The sequence below is a fragment of the Lithobates pipiens genome, unplaced genomic scaffold (genome assembly GCF_037356315.1).
Source record: "Lithobates pipiens isolate NorthernLeopardFrog02 unplaced genomic scaffold, aLitPip1_a1.2 Scaffold_22, whole genome shotgun sequence".
Classification (NCBI taxonomy): Eukaryota; Metazoa; Chordata; class Amphibia; order Anura; family Ranidae; genus Lithobates; species Lithobates pipiens.
This window is the reverse complement of record NW_027507784.1, coordinates 198,003,819-198,021,998: the sequence shown is the minus strand read 5'-3', so window position 1 is coordinate 198,021,998 and position 18,180 is coordinate 198,003,819. Positions and strand designations below refer to the sequence as shown.

At 45.4% G+C, this 18,180-nt stretch overlaps 1 protein-coding gene across 1 annotated transcript in view; it reads right to left on the bottom strand.

Moving 5' to 3' along the window:
- Nucleotides 1–17,680, bottom strand: part of ALG1 (ALG1 chitobiosyldiphosphodolichol beta-mannosyltransferase) — a 94,247-nt gene extending 76,567 nt beyond the window's left edge. The window contains exon 1 of the mRNA XM_077448815.1: nucleotides 17,371–17,680. Coding sequence (XP_077304941.1) covers nucleotides 17,371–17,629 — 259 coding nt within the window. The 5' untranslated portion in view covers nucleotides 17,630–17,680. The remainder of the gene's footprint in view (nucleotides 1–17,370) is intronic.
- Between the last annotated feature and the right edge of the window lie 500 nt (nucleotides 17,681–18,180).

Genomic DNA, 18,180 nt, shown 5'->3' with positions numbered 1-18,180 from the left:
TTGATTTAAAAAAAAAAAAAAATTGGAGCCTTTATTTTTTCCAAAAAGATTTATTTAAAGCGGTTGTATAGTCAAATTTTTTACTTTGAACTACAGGTAAGCCTATAATATTCTTTTTACCTACAGGTAAGCCTATAATATTCTTTTTAACTACAGGTAAGCCTTATCGCCTAAACCTGTACGGTTTAGGAGATATTCCCCTGGCAATAAGCCGCTGACTTGAGCGGTGCATGCGCACAGAGGATTTTCGGCTGAAAGTCCAGCAGACGCCAGACCTTGCCAGGAAGAAAACTCCCACGCACATGCATATAAAATTGTACAATTGTAGTTTTATCTCGAGTCTGATCTTTTATCTCTTGCCGCATTTGGCATGTCATTTTTTCTGGGGGGGGGGGGGGCATGTCTTTTTTTGGACAGGTACCCAGCTCCCACTTTTTGCGCATGGCACTAAACACAAGTTCTCCTCTCCTCCTCCCTCCGTGCAATCTTAGCCTGGCCATTCAGAACGCACAGCACGACTCACTCATTTGCCGCCACAGCCGGGGGCCCACACTTGCAACCCCGTGGGGAGAAGGAGAGAAGCGAAGCATTGGGTTTGGGCGGGCACATTGCTGGACCATGGGGGGCAGGTGAGGGTCTGTTTATTAAAAGTTAGCAACTACAATTTTTAGCTGCTGACTTTTAATAAACACAGAAATGGGTGGAACTCTGCTTTAAGGCTACGTTCACATCTATGCGGTTTCCCTGCAGCCGCGCTTGCACTCTGGCTTCCTGTTTGTGGGGGTACCAAAAGGCACCCGCACTTTTACTAACAGCAAAGCTTTTTTGCTGCAGGTGCAAAAAAAAAACAAATTGTGAAATTTACACGCAGACCCGCACCTGCAGTCATGTAGCCTGTAGTAATAACTTTTTTTTTTTTTAAAGCTTGTGAGATGGATGTCAGAATCCAGAACTGTGTACTGTATGTAGCTGAAGTTATATGCAGTAACTAAAATGCTGAGAGCCAGTGCAGCACTTCATGAAGGAAATAGTATGGACAAAGCTGGTCCAAACTAACTAACTATTTTAATGTGACAGGAAACATGGAGATCAGCTTTATAAAAGGTAAATAAAAGGGCATCTAGGGTACTTGTACATGGTACTGATGTTTGAAAATCTAATAAGGTAGACGTGCACTGCTACGACAAATTTAGGCAAATGTGTGAACTAGAAATTTAATAAAAACTGACAAAAAACAAATAAAGAATAAAAGTGAATAGAGCTGCTGCAAGCACCTGTATCAAAAAACTCACAAAAACACACACCATCCCTCACATTTTTATCCATCAAAAGGCATGTACCAATGTAAAAAGCTACAATGTCTGGACTTGTAGTTTTGTGACACACCGTGAAAAAAGTTTTGCCACAAAAGGGAAAACGTATTCCTTAAATGAATTCTATCGAATTCGTAGTTTACTGTGTAACCTGTCCATGTACATTATGTAGGCCACACCATCCGGACCTTACGAAAAAGGTTTGGAGAGCACAGAAGGTCTATCGAGGAGGATTCTGACCCAACTATCTACAAACATTTTAAAACCTTCCATCAGTGTTCCACTATTGGACTTTGAGTTTGGGTTGTGGAACAGATATGTGGCAGCGCGATTCAAGAGTCTTTGCGAAAGTGAGACTTTCTGGATCTATACTCTAGATACCCTCGCGCCAAGAGGCCTAAACGAAGTCAGAGATCAACTCTATTTTATAACCAAAGTTTCATCTAATGTTCCAGCAAACTAATAACTACCCATATACGGTCAACCACTACAAACCCCCCATTATGTGCAGATTCATACACGAGTACTGCGCATTCATACACTGCACATCTAGTGTGTGCGTTTGTTTTTTGCGTATGTGTAAATGTATTACTTTAATATAGTATACTCTTAATCATTTTCCCATAATATATAGAGAAAAAAAAAAAACACGAACAAGCTAGGTGTGTATATATATATATATATACACACACACATATACATTTTTAGTATGTGTAGAAAGATGTGTTCCTTTTCATTCCTCCGAATAACCTTTCCTATTATTATTATATATTCCTTCACAGTATCCCTATAGTCCTAGAGAAAATAAAATAATCCACAAATAGAATCATCCATAAGCAAGTACAATATATATTAGTATAGTTTTATTGTTCCGATTATCTGATCATATAGACCTGTTTTTTCAATATGTCTTCTTATAGATACACACAGATTAACAGGACATAGATATAGTGATCCATGCCATAATATTATTCATTTCCATAAATTTTTTCATTTTTTTTTTTTTCTAACACAACTCATTTTATTCATTTTTTTCTTTTTTCTTCTCTTATTATTTATTAATTAATATTTTTTCCCCATCAGTATTTATGATTATTATTTTTTTCCCCCATTATTCCAGTTTTTTGTAGATGATTTGATTGGTTGATCAGTATACCAGGTAACTGATTAACCGATTAACTAAATAGCCATTCCCATAAATTACATTTTCTTTATCTAAAAATTTTAAATTGAACCTTTATTATTTCTAATCCCATTTTAATGTCAATTTGTGTGTCGTTTTTTCAAAACTCCGTTTATATAGACTCGTGTCCAATTCATGCTCTTTTTAAACCAACCAATTTCCAGGGATATCCCCTGTCCTGTTCCACCCCTTGACACTTTTTGTTGTGGCTATTTGCAGTCTATAGGCAGGCTCAGTGATGTCACTGGCAAGCCCCATTGCTTCAGCCCTATATAACCACACTAAAAATGGCCGACGGGATTGCCTGAGGAAGGAGCATGCATGCTCCGAACGCATTACCTCACCTTGTTACCTCCCACCGCAAACCACCTGACAGTGACGTCCGGCTGATGATTCTCCTCTGTGCCCCTACAGATAAAGCCTGGGACACCAGAAACCACCGGCGCCATGGAGCTCAACAGGACCGCGCTGCCAAAAGACTCCCTGGACTCCTGTGGCACTCTCTGGTTGCTATCCTATGATATGCCCATAAACAACCGTTAGTGAGTGCAACTATTTGGGAATAAAATGTACATTTAAAATGACTACACTCAGATTGGCGTTGCTCTTTTGTCTTTTAACCACCTGTATTCGCTTCTGGACCGCCCGCATACATTTACTGCAGCAGGGAAGCATCTCTGCATGAAATAACATACCTGTATGTGATTTTGTTCTTCCTGGTCTGGGGTGCGCCGCTGGTGACCAGCTCCCGCTGTGATTGAGTCAGGCTTGGTCTCAGCCCTTTCTTCTCTGAGCTGGCTGCTCAGCTGTCAGCTAACTGCCAGCTCACATCTCTCTCCACAGATCCTCAACTGTTGATGATATCCTTCTCGTCAGTCCTGCCTACTTAAGCTGTCCAGTCCAGAGGATCTCAGCCTTCACCTTGGTCAACATCACAGACGATCTCCTGCGTTCCTGTTTAAAGACTTGCTTTGCTGACATCCCTTCTGGCTCCAGGTCCTGCTTGCCGTTTTACTACGTTGATCCCGGACTTCTGGCTAAGCTGACTATCCGTTCTGATTACTGAACTTTGGCTATGTTTTGACCAAGTTTGTTCTTTTTACTTTTATTATTAAACAAGTGGGATTTAACTGTACTTTTGTCTCGGTCTGCTTTCATGGTTTCTGACAATAGGCGAAGGCCATGATTTCAGAAGATGCAGTCAATCCACTTGTTCGTAATATTTTTTTCCAGATTGGATGAACTGGATCACCGCATGGATCAGTTCGCCATGGGGTTACAAACGCTCCTGAGTCGCACAGCTCACCTGGAATCTCCCACTGTGGCCACCCCGGTACAACTTATGTTGCAGGCCAACCCTGCTGCTGCTCCAGTCACTGTGCAGGCACCCGCCTCGAGTATTACCTCTATACGTAGGTATGTCTGGTTCTGCTCCGCTTCCCCAGCAATTTGAGGGCAATTCAGTCCAATGCAGAGGTTTTCTCAACCAGGTTGAGATAAACTTTGAGATGCTGCCCCAGGCATTTCCCACGGACAGAAGCTAAAGTAGGTTTTGCGATATCTTTGCTTTCTGAGAGAGCCTTGGCCTGGGCAAACCCTCTATTGGAGATGAAAAAAAAAAAACCTGAGTTTGTGGCTGTGTTTAAAAAGGTATTTGACATTCCCGCACGCTCCGCTTCTGATGCAAAGTGTCTCATATGTCCATTGAGCAGAGCATGATAACTGTTGCCGACTACGTCACTGGATTCCGTACTTTGGCAGCAGAGGTTGCGTGGAACAATGAGGCCCTCGTGGCTGCTTTTTTTCATGGTCTCAGATACCATCAAGGAAGAGATAGCAGCCCGAGATATACCCACTGAGCTGGAGAAGTTGATCACGTTTGCCATCCTCAATGACTCCAGACTCAGAGAAAGACCCTTTTAACCTGTTGCCGCCCATCCACCTTCATATGATATGATGGACATTGAGCGGGGATATCTGAATGATGCCTGTAGCTACAGACATCATTCGGATATTGGCGTTTTCAGCCGGCGATTCCCTACACCATAAGCATGATCATAGTGGCTGTTCTGCCTCTTGATCGTCCTAAACGGGAGGCAAAGTCCCCGACCCTGGTGCTTCTACCGACTCACTGCTACAATCAGCGAGTCAGAGACAGGATCCGCCGGCCCCGGATGTTGATCAGAGAGATTTCGGGCAGACCAGATGGTCGCTGGAGTCTCTATGATCGGAGGCCGGGCGTGATGTTATGATGTCACGCCCAGCCTCTGCATTTAAAAAAAAAAAAAAAAAAAAAAAAAAAACCCCACACACAGCGCCACCTCAGCTGGGAAGCCATGATTGTTTTTTTTTTTATTATTTCAGGCTTCCCAGCCTAGTGATGAGATGTGGGGTTTTATTTACCCCATATCTCACTGTAAAGAGGACCTGTCATGTCATATTCCTATTACAAGAGATGTTTACAAATTCTCCAAACTTTTCCCCTCAAAAGGGCGGGACTTTATAGGCATGAACTGTGAGACTTACAAAAAAAAAAAAAAAAACGTATAAAAGTATTTTTATTTTAACAATGTATAAAAAAAATACCTGAATATTCAAAACGTAGAACATAATTTCCTTCATACAATCATGTTGTTTAAAACAGTGTTTACATATCATCTACATTCAAAATTGCATCTTTGCATATATGAAGCAAGTAGAAGTGTGCATTCGATGTAGCCAGTAACGACAGTAAGGACAAAACTGTTTTTTTTTCCCCCAAAAACAACCAGTTCAAAAAAAATTGCTGCACAAATACCGTGCAAGACAAAAAGTTGCAACAACCGCCATTGTATTCCCTAGGGTCTTTTCTAAAAAAAAAAAACAAAAAAAAACATATATAATGTTTGGGGGTTCTATGTAATTTTCTAGCAAAAAAGAAATTATGAATTTTTACATGTAGGAGAGAAACGTCAGAATTGGCCTGGGTGGCAAGTAGTTAAGGAGCGCTTGCTGAAGCCTCCTGTATGTTTGTCTCCAAGCTTTGCAGTCCCACCCGTGCCTCCCTCACCTCCCATGACTCCTGGTACAGAGTCGGTCAGGTAAACCCATGCACTTGGGTGTCACACGTCTCTTTGCAGATGAGACAGCCTTTAGGAGGAGGGAGAGATTGTGCCTTTATTGCGGCCAGGCAGGTCCCTTTTTGAAGTCTTGTCCTACCCGTCCAGGGAACGCCCGGACCTTGAGGTCCTGTCACAGACAGACCTTAGGTGGCGTTGTTTAATCCTCAGTTATCCAGAAGGATAAGCCCCTGGTTTCAGTCACCCTTTCTTGGGCTGAGCTGTAATCGACTCTGAGGCTGTAGGCCTGTTCATTGATGTTGCCTTTGTATCGAAGCACTCTATTCCACTGCAGCTGCGTGACACTCCACTTGCCAATGAGGCTCTTGACAGCATACCTCTACAGCCTGCCCATGTGACTCATGAGACTGTTCCATTGTCCATGGCAGTAGGGGCTCTTCACCATGAGATAATCCAATTCCAAGTTATTTCCCCACGTGAGTTTCCGTTGGTTATTGGTTATCCTTGGTTATAGAGGCATAACCCCTCTTCTGATTGGCTCCGTGTTGAGGTTCTCTCCTGGTCACCACAATGCAGGGAGACATGCTTCCAGAAGGTAGCCAAGGTTCTGTGCATCTCTTCACTCTCCTCCCTGCAGAAGGAGTACCACGATTTTAGCGATGTCTTTGACAAAGGTCAAGTTTGCCTCCACACCGGCCACATGTGTAAGAAAAAACCCAGGTAACAAGGTCTTAGTGGTGTGCAAGTACGGACATTCCAAGAAGTGCACAAGAAAGGACATGTACTGGCGCATGCGTGAGCGCTAGCCAGCATGCACTGGCGCCAGTCCGCCTATTTAAACCTGACAGTGACATGCACACTTTGCTGAGTGGTCTTTTCAGCTAGTGCCTGTTTACCCGATCTGTACTAGTTTCCTGTATCCAGACCCAGCTTGCCTGAACCTTTGACCTCTGCTTGCCTACTTGTGACCACGGCTTGTGTGCGACTCCACTTCTGCCTGATGTCACTGTGTTTCATTGCCCAACTGTGTACCTAACCTGGCCTGTGTCCCGTCTCTGCCTCACGTCTCGGTTCCTGCTCTGTCCGGCTGTTGATGACACTCTGGCTTACGTCCCGGCTACACTTTCAGCTGCCGATTCAGCAACACGGAGCTCCTGTTCTCAGTTCCGGCCCAGCGCTCTCCAGCCACCTGGTTCCTGCCAATACCCAGCCTGAGCCATCTGCTACATGACTCACTAACTTGACTCAATCCCCTTGGCACAGCTGTGGTGCAATGTAATACAGTACAATATAAAACAATGTAAAGTACCTGTATAATACCCCCAGGATCCTCTGGCTCCAACTGGTGGGGAAAAACAGCACGCCACACAACTGGGCACTTAAGCAGAAATATTTTTACTGCAAGTATATTAAAGCAGGTGGTTACAGAGATTGCACTGCCATCCCAACGTAGGATGTCAGTACAATATAAATCAACAGACAAATACAATATGAAAGAGAGATAGAGATATATATATATATTTATATTAACCACTTGGTGCCCATACTACGTCATATGACGTTGTAATGCATGTGATCATGAGTGTTATAAGTGAAATTCCTATTTCTTGTACTCTTATAGATATAAGCGCTTATCTTTCATTATCAGTTATCAACCTTAATCATACTCATTTAATCATAATTAAGATGTCTGCCAGCTTCTCCCTTCATGTGGAACGAAACTGCAAGGGTTAAAAAAGAGCAACGTCAAAAAAAAAAAATAAATAAATAAAAAAAAAGATTGCGCCTGTTTTCGGCAACATGAGACTACACTCAAGAGGAAGGGGGCTGAAAACAAGACCCTATTTTAGCTACGATAGCTTGCTTTTCCCTTTTTTAGACATGACCCAGCTAAAAAGCTTATCCTTCGTCACAATAATGAATTTGTATAATTTGTGGTTTGTACACGCTGTCTTATCTAATTTTTGATTTGATAGTAAGATATCCGGCTTATTGTATATCAGCCGGAGTTCAGGAAATAAAAAAGGAGAATTATCTGAATACTGAACTACGTATGTGTCAATGTTTGAGTTTAAGTGTGCACACTTTTATATTAAGGATTAATTTGGCCAGGGGCACAGAAACAAAGGTACCGAGCTGTTCTAGTTCGGATCCAAAACAATGTCGTGGGCTTTGTGGCGCAATATCTGAATGATGCCTGAGGCCACAGACATCATTTAGATATCGGCATTTTTAGCCGGCGATTCCCTGCACCATAAGAACGATCATAGCAGCTGTTCCGCCGCTTGATCGTTCTTACCGGCCCCTCCCACCGTCCTCCGGTGCTTGTACCGACTCACTGCTTCCATTGGTGAGTCGGTCACAAGATCCGCCGGCCCCCGGATGATACCATAGAGATTTCCGGTGGACCAGATCGTCCCCGGAGTCTCTATGATCGTTCGGAGGCCGGTCGCGATGTTATGACGTCACGCCCGGCCTCTGCATTCAAATTAACAGCGCCATTTGGCTGGGAAGCCAGGATCGTTTTTTTTTTTTTTTTTTTTTTAGGCTTCCCAGCCTAGAAGTGAGATATGAGGTCTTATTGACCCCATATCTCACTGTAAATAGGTCCGATCGTGCCATATTCCTATTACAAGGGATGTTTACATTCCTTTTAATAGGAATAAAAGTAATCAAATTTTTAAAAATTTTTTTTTTAAAGTGTCAAACTAAAAAAAAAAAAATTAACAATAAAAAAAATGTAAAGTGCCTATGGGGATTTTTAAATACCAACATTTGGCGCCATTCCACGAGCGCGTGCAATTTTGAAGAGTAACATGTTGGGTATCTATTTACTCGGCATATCTTCCTCTTTCACATTATGTAAAAAAATTGGGCTAACTTTACTGTTTTTTTTTCTTTTTTTTTAAAGCATGAAGCATTTTTTCTGAAAAAAACGTGTTTGAAAAATAAATAAAATAATAAAAAGTTGCAACGACAGCCATTGTATTTTCTAGGGTCTTTGCTAAAAAAACATATATAATGTTTGGGGGTTCTATGTAATTTTCTAGCAAAAAAAAAAATGAATTTTACATGTAGGAGAGAAATGTCAGAATTGGCCTGGATGCGAAGTGGTTAAAGTACTCTCTCCCGTATATTCTTTCTTCGCTAGCTAGAGTTGACTCCTCCTCTGATATTTGCAATCCAAAAGGTAGGTAAGAGTTAGCTTAAGGTACTCCAGGTATAACTCCAAGAACTTATACACAACGCTTGGGCGCTAAAGTGAAGTAGACCTTAAGCCTGCGCAATGTCAGTTGCTCTGTTACGCCTCCGTGGAACAAAAGGTTCCAGCGTGGCCTGTAAGTGAGTCTAACTGTATGCAGCAAATTAACAAAATGGTGGGCCGTAACCCGCTCACCAACTAGTTTGGCGTTCTGGGCGATGACTTTGATCTGGCAACAGTAGCTTGCCTCTGTATCAGCTGAGCAGATGCTCTGCGTCACTCCGCTGACTGGATCTGGTCCTCCGATACTCTGATAAGCGTCTCTGGGCCTCGTCAATCTGATCACCAGCTCTCAGGCTCCATCAAATCACCTTGCAAACAAGCAGGTTTGCAATCCGCTGTGACTGTCTGCAGCTGTCTCCCGGAAACCTCCTCACAGATCCGCACAGGCAGGCAGCACGGTCCCAAGAGACCTAAAATGGCCGCTGCTGTCCCTTATATCCCCTACCCAGCATGCACTGCGTAAGAGAGTGTTCATGGGTAGGTCACACACAGACTCCTGGTTAACGAGCTCAACCTTCAGAATCCAAAACAAAACGGTCACTTCCTGTACAAGTCTTTAGGTTGTTCTGAGGTAAATGATAAACAGGTGCATTACCCATATTTAGCCACTAGATGGCTCTAGTGCGAAACCACAGTAATGTCCATATACCTCACATTAAAGCATGTATAATCACATCAATAAACCATGATGTCAGTGCTACAGGTGCAAGAGAAGTCCCCTCTACAGCTCGAACTGCACCAATTGACCTTCAACATGGTGCCATAACCCCTCGTGGCTGGATTTACACTTTGTCAGTCTTGGAGGATAAGGCCATGGAGGAGTATCTTGCAGACGCACTTTCTCGAGGTTTCATCCGCAAATCCTCATCTCCTGTTGGTGCTGGTTTCTTCTTTGTGAAGAAGAGTGGTGAACTGAGACCTTGTATTGATTATCTGGTGCCTGACCGGTGCACGACGATGTACATCAGCAGAATGGCACAGCTGGGCAAATGGGTGTACCTGTACATCCCTTTAAACTTGCAGCCGTGACTGCGCGTACATGCTGCTCGGGGCCTACGTGAGTCGGGTCGCAGGTCCCGCGGACTCGATGACCCGCGATCGCCTCACGGAGGGGAAGAACGGGGAGATGCTAATGTAAACAAGCATGTTTGACATTGAATACCGTTGTTATGGCAGCAGATAGCTGCCAAACCACCATATCTTTTTGAACAGCGGGCGGTCCACTTTCACATAAATGTGGTCTCTGTGGGGGAGAGACACTGCCCCCCCCCCCCCCCCCCCCCACTGTTGTCCCCTTGTCTTAACAGAGCCGTTGGTAGCGGCTAGAGCTTCACAGTCAATCGTCAAGAATTGTTATCACTATTTTTTGACAGGCAGTCAGCAAAGTATCACATCACTCTTTAGCAGTGGAACTAAATCTAAACATTGTAAAAAAGGAATACACTTCTGTGTGTAAATGAGGAAAGTTTAACCACTGAACCCTTTCCTTACATTTGCTGGTTTCAAGTTAAAATCTTTTTGCTAGAAAATTACTTAGAACACCCAAAAATTATATAATATTGTACTATTATTATATAATAATAAAAAATAAATATATATTTTTTTTTTAGTAGAGACGCTAGAGAATAAAATGGTGGTTGTTGCAATATTTTATGTCACACTGTATTTGCGCAGCAGTCTTTCAAATGCAATTTTTTTTGAAAAAATTGCTTTAATGAATTAAAAAAAACAAAACAAAAACCTAACCAGTAAAGTTAGCGTAATTTTTTTTGTATAACCCCTTCCCGCCGAGCATACGCAGTAGTGCGCACTCGGCTTCCGGGGGTATACCGGGATGATGCCCGAACCTGCAGGCATCATCCCGGTACCGTTTTTTTTATAGCGGACGATTGGCTATCCAGCCATAACAACCGAAGCAGCTAAAAGCCGCTCGCTGTTATGCCGGAGGAGCGGGAGGGGATGTCCCCCCTCTCGCCACTGTTACCGGTGCTCCCGCTCGATCGGGAGCACCGATTCACAATCTGATGCCTCCGGCTGCTGGGGAGGAACTGGAATGATGCCATAATCTGCGTCATTCCAGTCTCCTAATAGTAAACACGGAAGCGACGTCATGACGTCACTTCCCATTTACTCGGCTGCCAATGGCGCCGGTTTTAAAAACATATACAGTATTCAGAATCGCCGTTTTCGACGATCTGAATACATTGAAGTGTAAAGGAGGGATGGGGGGGGGGACCCCCCCTCCCTCCATAAAAAGAGTACCTGTCACCGCCTATTGAATGTTTACATTCCTTGTGACAGCAATAAAAGTGAGCAAAGAAAAACGCATATGGAAGTCGCGTCCGCATATGTAAACGGTGTTCAAATCACACATGTGAGGTATCGCCGCGATCGTCAGAGCGAGAGCAATAATTCTAGCACTAGACCTCCTCTGTAATGCTAACCTGGTAACCGTAAAAAAAAAAAAAAAAAAGTGTCGCCTATTGAGATTTTTAGGTACCATACTTTGTCGTCATTCCACGAGTGCGTGCGATTATAAAGTGTGACATATCTATTTACTTGGCGTAACATTATCTTTCACATTATGCTAAAAAATTGGGGTAATTTTTACTGTTTCGTTTTTTTAAAATTCATGAAAGTGTCCCTTTTTCCAAAAGTTGCGTTTAATATACCACTGCGCAAATACCGTGCGACATAAAATATTGCAACAATCGCAGTTTTATTCTCTAGAGTCTCTGCTAAAAAAATATATATAATATTTGGGGGTTCCAAGTAATTTTCTAGCAAAAAATATGGATTTTAACTTGTAAACACCAAATTCCAAAAATAGGCTTAGTCGTGAAAGGGATAATGTGAAAGATTTTACGCCACGAGAATTGTGATCTTTATTCCAAGCTAAAAAATATAAAAAATAAAAAGTGATTCTGATTTTGGGCAGAATTATGCAGCTCTATTAGCGGCGGAGATGATTGGGTCCATACGAGACGAGACATGTAGCCGCGTGAGGGAAAGTGGGCCATTGCCATTGGGTGACGGAAGCGACGTCAAACATCACTTCCGTCCAATGGTCTTAAAAGGGGGGAACATTTAAAAAAAAAAAAAAAAAAAAAAAAACACATTTATTTTTGTATTGCTTTTAAGTGTAAATGTGAGATCCGAGGTCTTTTTTTACCTCAGATCTCACATTAACCACTTCAATACCGGGCACTTAAACACCTTCCTGCCCAGACCAATTTTGAGCTTTCAGCGCTGTCGCACTTTGAATGACAATTGCGCGGTCATGCTACACTGTACCCAAATGAAATTTTTATCATTTTTTTCCCACAAATAGAGCTTTCTTTTGGTGGTATTTGATCACCTCTACGGTTTTTATTTTTTGCGCTACAAATAAAAAAATACCGAAAATTTTGAAAAAAAAAATGTTTTTTTTTGTTTCAGTTTCAAAACTTTGTAAATAAGTACGTTTTCTCCTTCACTGATGGGGCTACACTGATGGGCACTGATAAGGTGGCACTGATGGGCACCAATGTGGCACCAATGAAGTGGCACGGATGGGCGACACGGATGGGCGACACGGACGGACACTGATAGGTGGCACAAATTGGCACTGATAGCTGGCACGGATGGGCATGGATAGGCGGCACAGGTGGGCATAGATAGGCGGCACAGGTGGGCATAGATAGGCGGCACAGGTGGGCACTCATAGGCGGCACAGGTGGGCACTCATAGGCGGCACAGGTGGGCACTCATAGGCGGCATCGGTGTTATAGTAATGGATGCCAATCAGTGCCAAACAATAATGCATGCCAATCAGTGATGCCCATTGTGGCCACTGATTGGCATCCATTATGGGCACTGATTGGCACCCATTGTGCTGACTGGCACCCTGGTGGTCTAGGGAGGATTATGGATTTTTATTACCTTTTCCCTGGTGGTCTAGTGGTGTCCCTGGTGGTCCAGTGTGGGCATCCTCGGGGGGGCTGTGCTGATAATCGATCAGCACAGACCCCCCCTGTCAGAGGAGCAGCCGATCGGCTCTCCTCTACTCGCGTCTGACAGACGCGAGTGAGGAAAAGCCGATCACCGGCTCTTCCTATTTACACTGTGATCAGCCGTGATTGGACACGGCTGATCACATGGTAAAGAGTCTCCGTCAGAGACTCTTTACCGAGATCGTAGTTGCCGGGTGTCAGACTGACACCCCGCAACAACGATCGCCGCGATGCGCGCCCCCGGGGGCGCGCAGCGGCTCATAATCCTAATCACGTCATATGACATCCGGTTAGGATTATGAAACCACTTTGCCGCCGTCAATTTGTAATAGGGCGGGCGGCAAGTGGTTAAAGAGGTCCTGTCATGCTTGATTTACTATTACAAGGGATGTTTACATTCCTTGTGTAATGGAAATTTGTAGGTTCTGTATAGAATTGTATTCTATTTTATATGTATTGCACAATGCCCTCACTGTGCACATGGCACTAATAATGTTTTCAGTACATGTTTTGCCATCTTTCGAGTTCTGATTAGAATTAGCCTGCCTATGTAATGCCCCTTGTTACCATAAACGTACAATTGCGTGCTCCTGTTCACTCCCCAAGCTGATGCGAGTGCCCGGTGGTCCCAATCGCCGTCAGGCTCCCGCGATCGCTCAGGGCACACGGAGAGCAGGCAGCTGTGTGTGTAAACCAGGCATGTCCAAAGTCCGGCCCGCGGGCCAATCGCGGCCCGCGGTCCGGTTTTGAACGGCCCGCCTGGCTATTTAAACACATACATCTTTTGTGACCCCCGGCGATCTCCCAGCGCCGGGGTCACAAAAGATATATAGTCCAGCTGCCTTGGAGGGAGGAGGCAGGACGAGTGCAATGCACACAGGCTGAGAATTTCCTGTGTACATGGCAGCTGTAATAGGAAGTCCCATCTCTGCCATTGGACGACTGTTCTGTCCATCAGAGGAGGCGGGACTTTCTCTTAAAGGGGCCGTTGTGTAAACAGGAAATTCTCCTGTAGGATGTCTTTGGCGCTCATCCTGCCCTCCATGGCTGCACTGATGGTAATGGTGGCTGCATTCCTGGCAATTGCAATTGTGGGGCTGCATTCCTGGCAATGGTGAGTGAATTCCTGGCAATGGTGGCTGCATTCCTGGCAATGGTGGGTGAATTCCCGGCAATGGTGGCTGCATTCCCGGCAATGGTGGCTGCATTCCCGGCAATGGTGGCTGCATTCCCGGCAATGGTGGCTGCATTCCCGGCAATGGTGGCTGCATTCCCGGCAATGGTGGGGCTGCATTCCCGGCAATGGTGGGGCTGCATTCCCGGCAATGGTGGGGCTGCATTCCCGGCAATGGTGGGGCTGCATTCCTGGCAGTAGTGGGTGCATTCCCGGCAATGGTGGGGCTGCATTCCTGGCAATGGTGGGTGCATTCCCGGCAATGGTGGGGCTGCATTCCCGGCAATAGTGGGTGCATTCCTGGCAATAGTGGGTGCATTCCCGGCAATGGTGGGGCTGCATTCCCGGCAATGGTGGGGCTGCATTCCCGGCAATGGTGGGGCTGCATTCCCGGCAATGGTGGGGCTGCATTCCCGGCAATGGTGGGGCTGCATTCCCGGCAATGGTGGGGCTGCATTCCCGGCAATGGTGGGGCTGCATTCCGGGCAATGGTGGGGCTGCATTCCGGGCAATGGTGGGGCTGCATTCCGGGCAATGGTGGGGCTGCATTCCGGGCAATGGTGGGGCTGCATTCCGGGCAATGGTGGGGCTGCATTCCGGGCAATGGTGGGGCTGCATTCCGGGCAATGGTGGGGCTGCATTCCGGGCAATGGTGGGGCTGCATTCCGGGCAATGGTGGGGCTGCATTCCGTGCAATGGTGGGGCTGCATTCCGTGCAATGGTGGGGCTGCATTCCTGGCAATGGTGGGGCTGCATTCCTGGCAATGATGAGTGAATTTCTAGCAGTGGTGGGTGCATTCCTGGCAATGGTGGGTACATTCCTGGCAATGGTGGGCACTGCATTCCTAGCAATGGTGGGCGCTGCATTCCTGGCAATGGTGGGGCTGCATTCCGTGCAATGGTGGGGCTGCATTCCTGGCAATGGTGGGGCTGCATTCCTGGCAATGATGAGTGAATTTCTAGCAGTGGTGGGTGCATTCCTGGCAATGGTGGGTACATTCCTGGCAATGGTGGGCACTGCATTCCTAGCAATGGTGGGCGCTGCATTCCTGGCAATGGTGGGGCTGCATTCCTGGCAATGGTGGGTGCATTCCCGGCAATGGTGGGGCTGCATTCCCGGCAATAGTGGGTGCATTCCTGGCAATAGTGGGTGCATTCCCGGCAATGGTGGGGCTGCATTCCCGGCAATGGTGGGGCTGCATTCCCGGCAATGGTGGGGCTGCATTCCCGGCAATGGTGGGGCTGCATTCCCGGCAATGGTGGGGCTGCATTCCCGGCAATGGTGGGGCTGCATTCCCGGCAATGGTGGGGCTGCATTCCGGGCAATGGTGGGGCTGCATTCCGGGCAATGGTGGGGCTGCATTCCGGGCAATGGTGGGGCTGCATTCCGGGCAATGGTGGGGCTGCATTCCGGGCAATGGTGGGGCTGCATTCCGGGCAATGGTGGGGCTGCATTCCGTGCAATGGTGGGGCTGCATTCCGTGCAATGGTGGGGCTGCATTCCTGGCAATGGTGGGGCTGCATTCCTGGCAATGATGAGTGAATTTCTAGCAGTGGTGGGTGCATTCCTGGCAATGGTGGGTACATTCCTGGCAATGGTGGGCACTGCATTCCTAGCAATGGTGGGCGCTGCATTCCTGGCAATGGTGGGGCTGCATTCCTGGCAATGGTGGGGCTGCATTCCTGGCAATGGTGGGCACTGCATTCCTAACAATGGTGGGCACTGCATTCCTAACAATGGTGGGCACTGCATTCCTAACAATGGTGGGCACTGCATTCCTAACAATGGTGGGCACTGCATTCCTAGCAATGGTGGGCACTGCATTCCTAACAATGGTGGGCACTGCATTCCTAGCAATGGTGGGCACTGCATTCCTAACAATGGTGGGCACTGCATTCCTAGCAATGGTGGGCACTGCATTCCTAGCAATGGTGAGGAAATTTCTAGCAATGGTGGGGCTGCATTCGTGGCAATGGTGGGTACATTCCTGGCAATAGTGGGCACTGCATTTCTAGCAATGGTGGGCGCTGCATTTCTGGCAATGGTGGGCGCTGCATTCCTGGCAATGGTGGGCGCTGCATTCCTGGCAATGGTGGGCGCTGCATTCCTGGCAATTGTGGGTCTGCAGATGGGCACTGACCCTTATTTTGCTTCAGTTCTTTATTTAAAATTAAAAAAAAAAATTCCTGAAGCTTCCCTCTTAAAGTGAAGGTGCGTGTTATACCCCAAAAAATACGGTGTATCCAAATAATACACTTGAGTTCATCTCTTCACCACACACAGCCACAAAGGCATGAGAATTCTTGTTGGGTAGTGTATTAGTGCTCGGCCGAACACACTTAGACCGAATTTTAATGGTTCAAAGAATGTCAGGCAAAATGGTCGGCCCTCGAGCATGTTCAGTTCATCAAATCTGGCCCTTTGAAAAAAGTTTGGACACCCCTGATGTAAACACACAGTTTCCGGTTCTCTGAGCAGGGAACTGTCCTCCCCCTTCAGTTAGAACACAACATAGGATACACATTAACCCCTCCCCTGCCCCCTAGTGTTAACCCCTTCACTGCCAGTGACATTTTACAGTAATTAATGCAATTTTAATTGCACTGATCCCTATATTAATGCGAATGGTCCCAAAAATGTGTCAAAATTGTCCGACATGATGGCGCAGTCACGATAAAAATAAATAAAAATCGCTGATTGCCGGCATTACTATAAAAAAAAAAAAAAAAAAAAAAATTATATATATATATATATATTTATAAACTCTATTCTATCTATCTATCCCCTATTTTGTAGATGCTATAACTTTTGCGCAAACTAATCAATAAACGCTTATTGCAATTTTTTTTTTTTTTTTACGAAAAATATGTAGAATATGTATCTGCCTAAACTGAGGGAAAAAAAATGTTATATATTTTTGGGGGATATTATAGCAAAAAGTAAAAAATAATGTTTTTTTTTCAAAATTGTCATTCTTATTTTGTTTATAGCGCAAAAAAAAAAAACCGCAGGGGTGATCAAATACCACCAAAATAAAGCTCTATTTGTGGGGAAAAAAGGACAATTTCGTTTGGGAGCCACGTCGCACGACTGCACAATTGTCAGTTAAAGCGACACAGTGCCGAATCGCAAAAAGTGCTCTGGTCTTTGGCCAGCCAAATGGTCCGGAGTTGTTAACTTGTAAACACCAAGTTTTAGAAAAAAATAAAATAAAGCCGAATGCAGCGAGCACATGTAATGATTGGTAAGTTTCCATGTATTGTATTGTAGGTGTAATAGCGCTCAGGAAATGTGAACACACAGTGCAGACCTCATTTCACAATAAAACATCGCAGCGTGTTATAGGAACTCCATTCACATTATCACTCCTCTCCTCCCCTTACCGCGGAAGCCGGCCAGCGTGACGTCGAAGCCATTTCTAGCCAATGACAGCGCGTGATACGTCATCCGAGGGCTGCGGCCCACATCGCCCAGAACCAGCACACATACATGCCTGGGTCTCGCAGCCTGACAGAGCGGTGCGAGCACCAGAAGCGTGCACAACGTCACTGCAAATACACAGAACGAGCCGGAGACCCAGGCCAACAACACTCCGGCTGTGCCCGTTATAACCAACACGACTAGGGCTCCGGTAGTCGCCATATTGCTACGCACATCGCTGTTGAGATACCGGAAGAATATGTATAGATGAGGGACCTGCACGGGGCCCGCCCTCGATGCTGATTGGCCACGATGTACGCAGTGTCAGGTTGTCATGGTTCCCAGACACAGAATGGTGTGTGGGAGAGACCAGCGCATTTATTAGAGCTGGGCTCTCTGTGATTTCCATAGAGACCTGCTAATGGACTTTTAGGCTACTTTCATATCTATGCATGTATGGCATTTTGTGTTTTTTTTTTGGAAAGTGTTGATATTTCTTGGAGGAGGTGTTTGTTGTCACACATGAAAACATACCAAAAACTCGAGCACATGCATTTTTCATATGATTCCATGTAGGCCTATGGAGCCAAAAATACACCACGCTGCTTGTAAAAAGGCACCTTTCCAAAAACCACATTGCAGGAAACTGCATAGATGTGAAATAAAGGAAACTACATTGTAGTGCGTTTCTGGGGATCTGCAAACACAATAAAAGAAAATGCATAGATAGGAACCTAGCCTTATGCCTCATGCATACATGGGGAGGGGATATT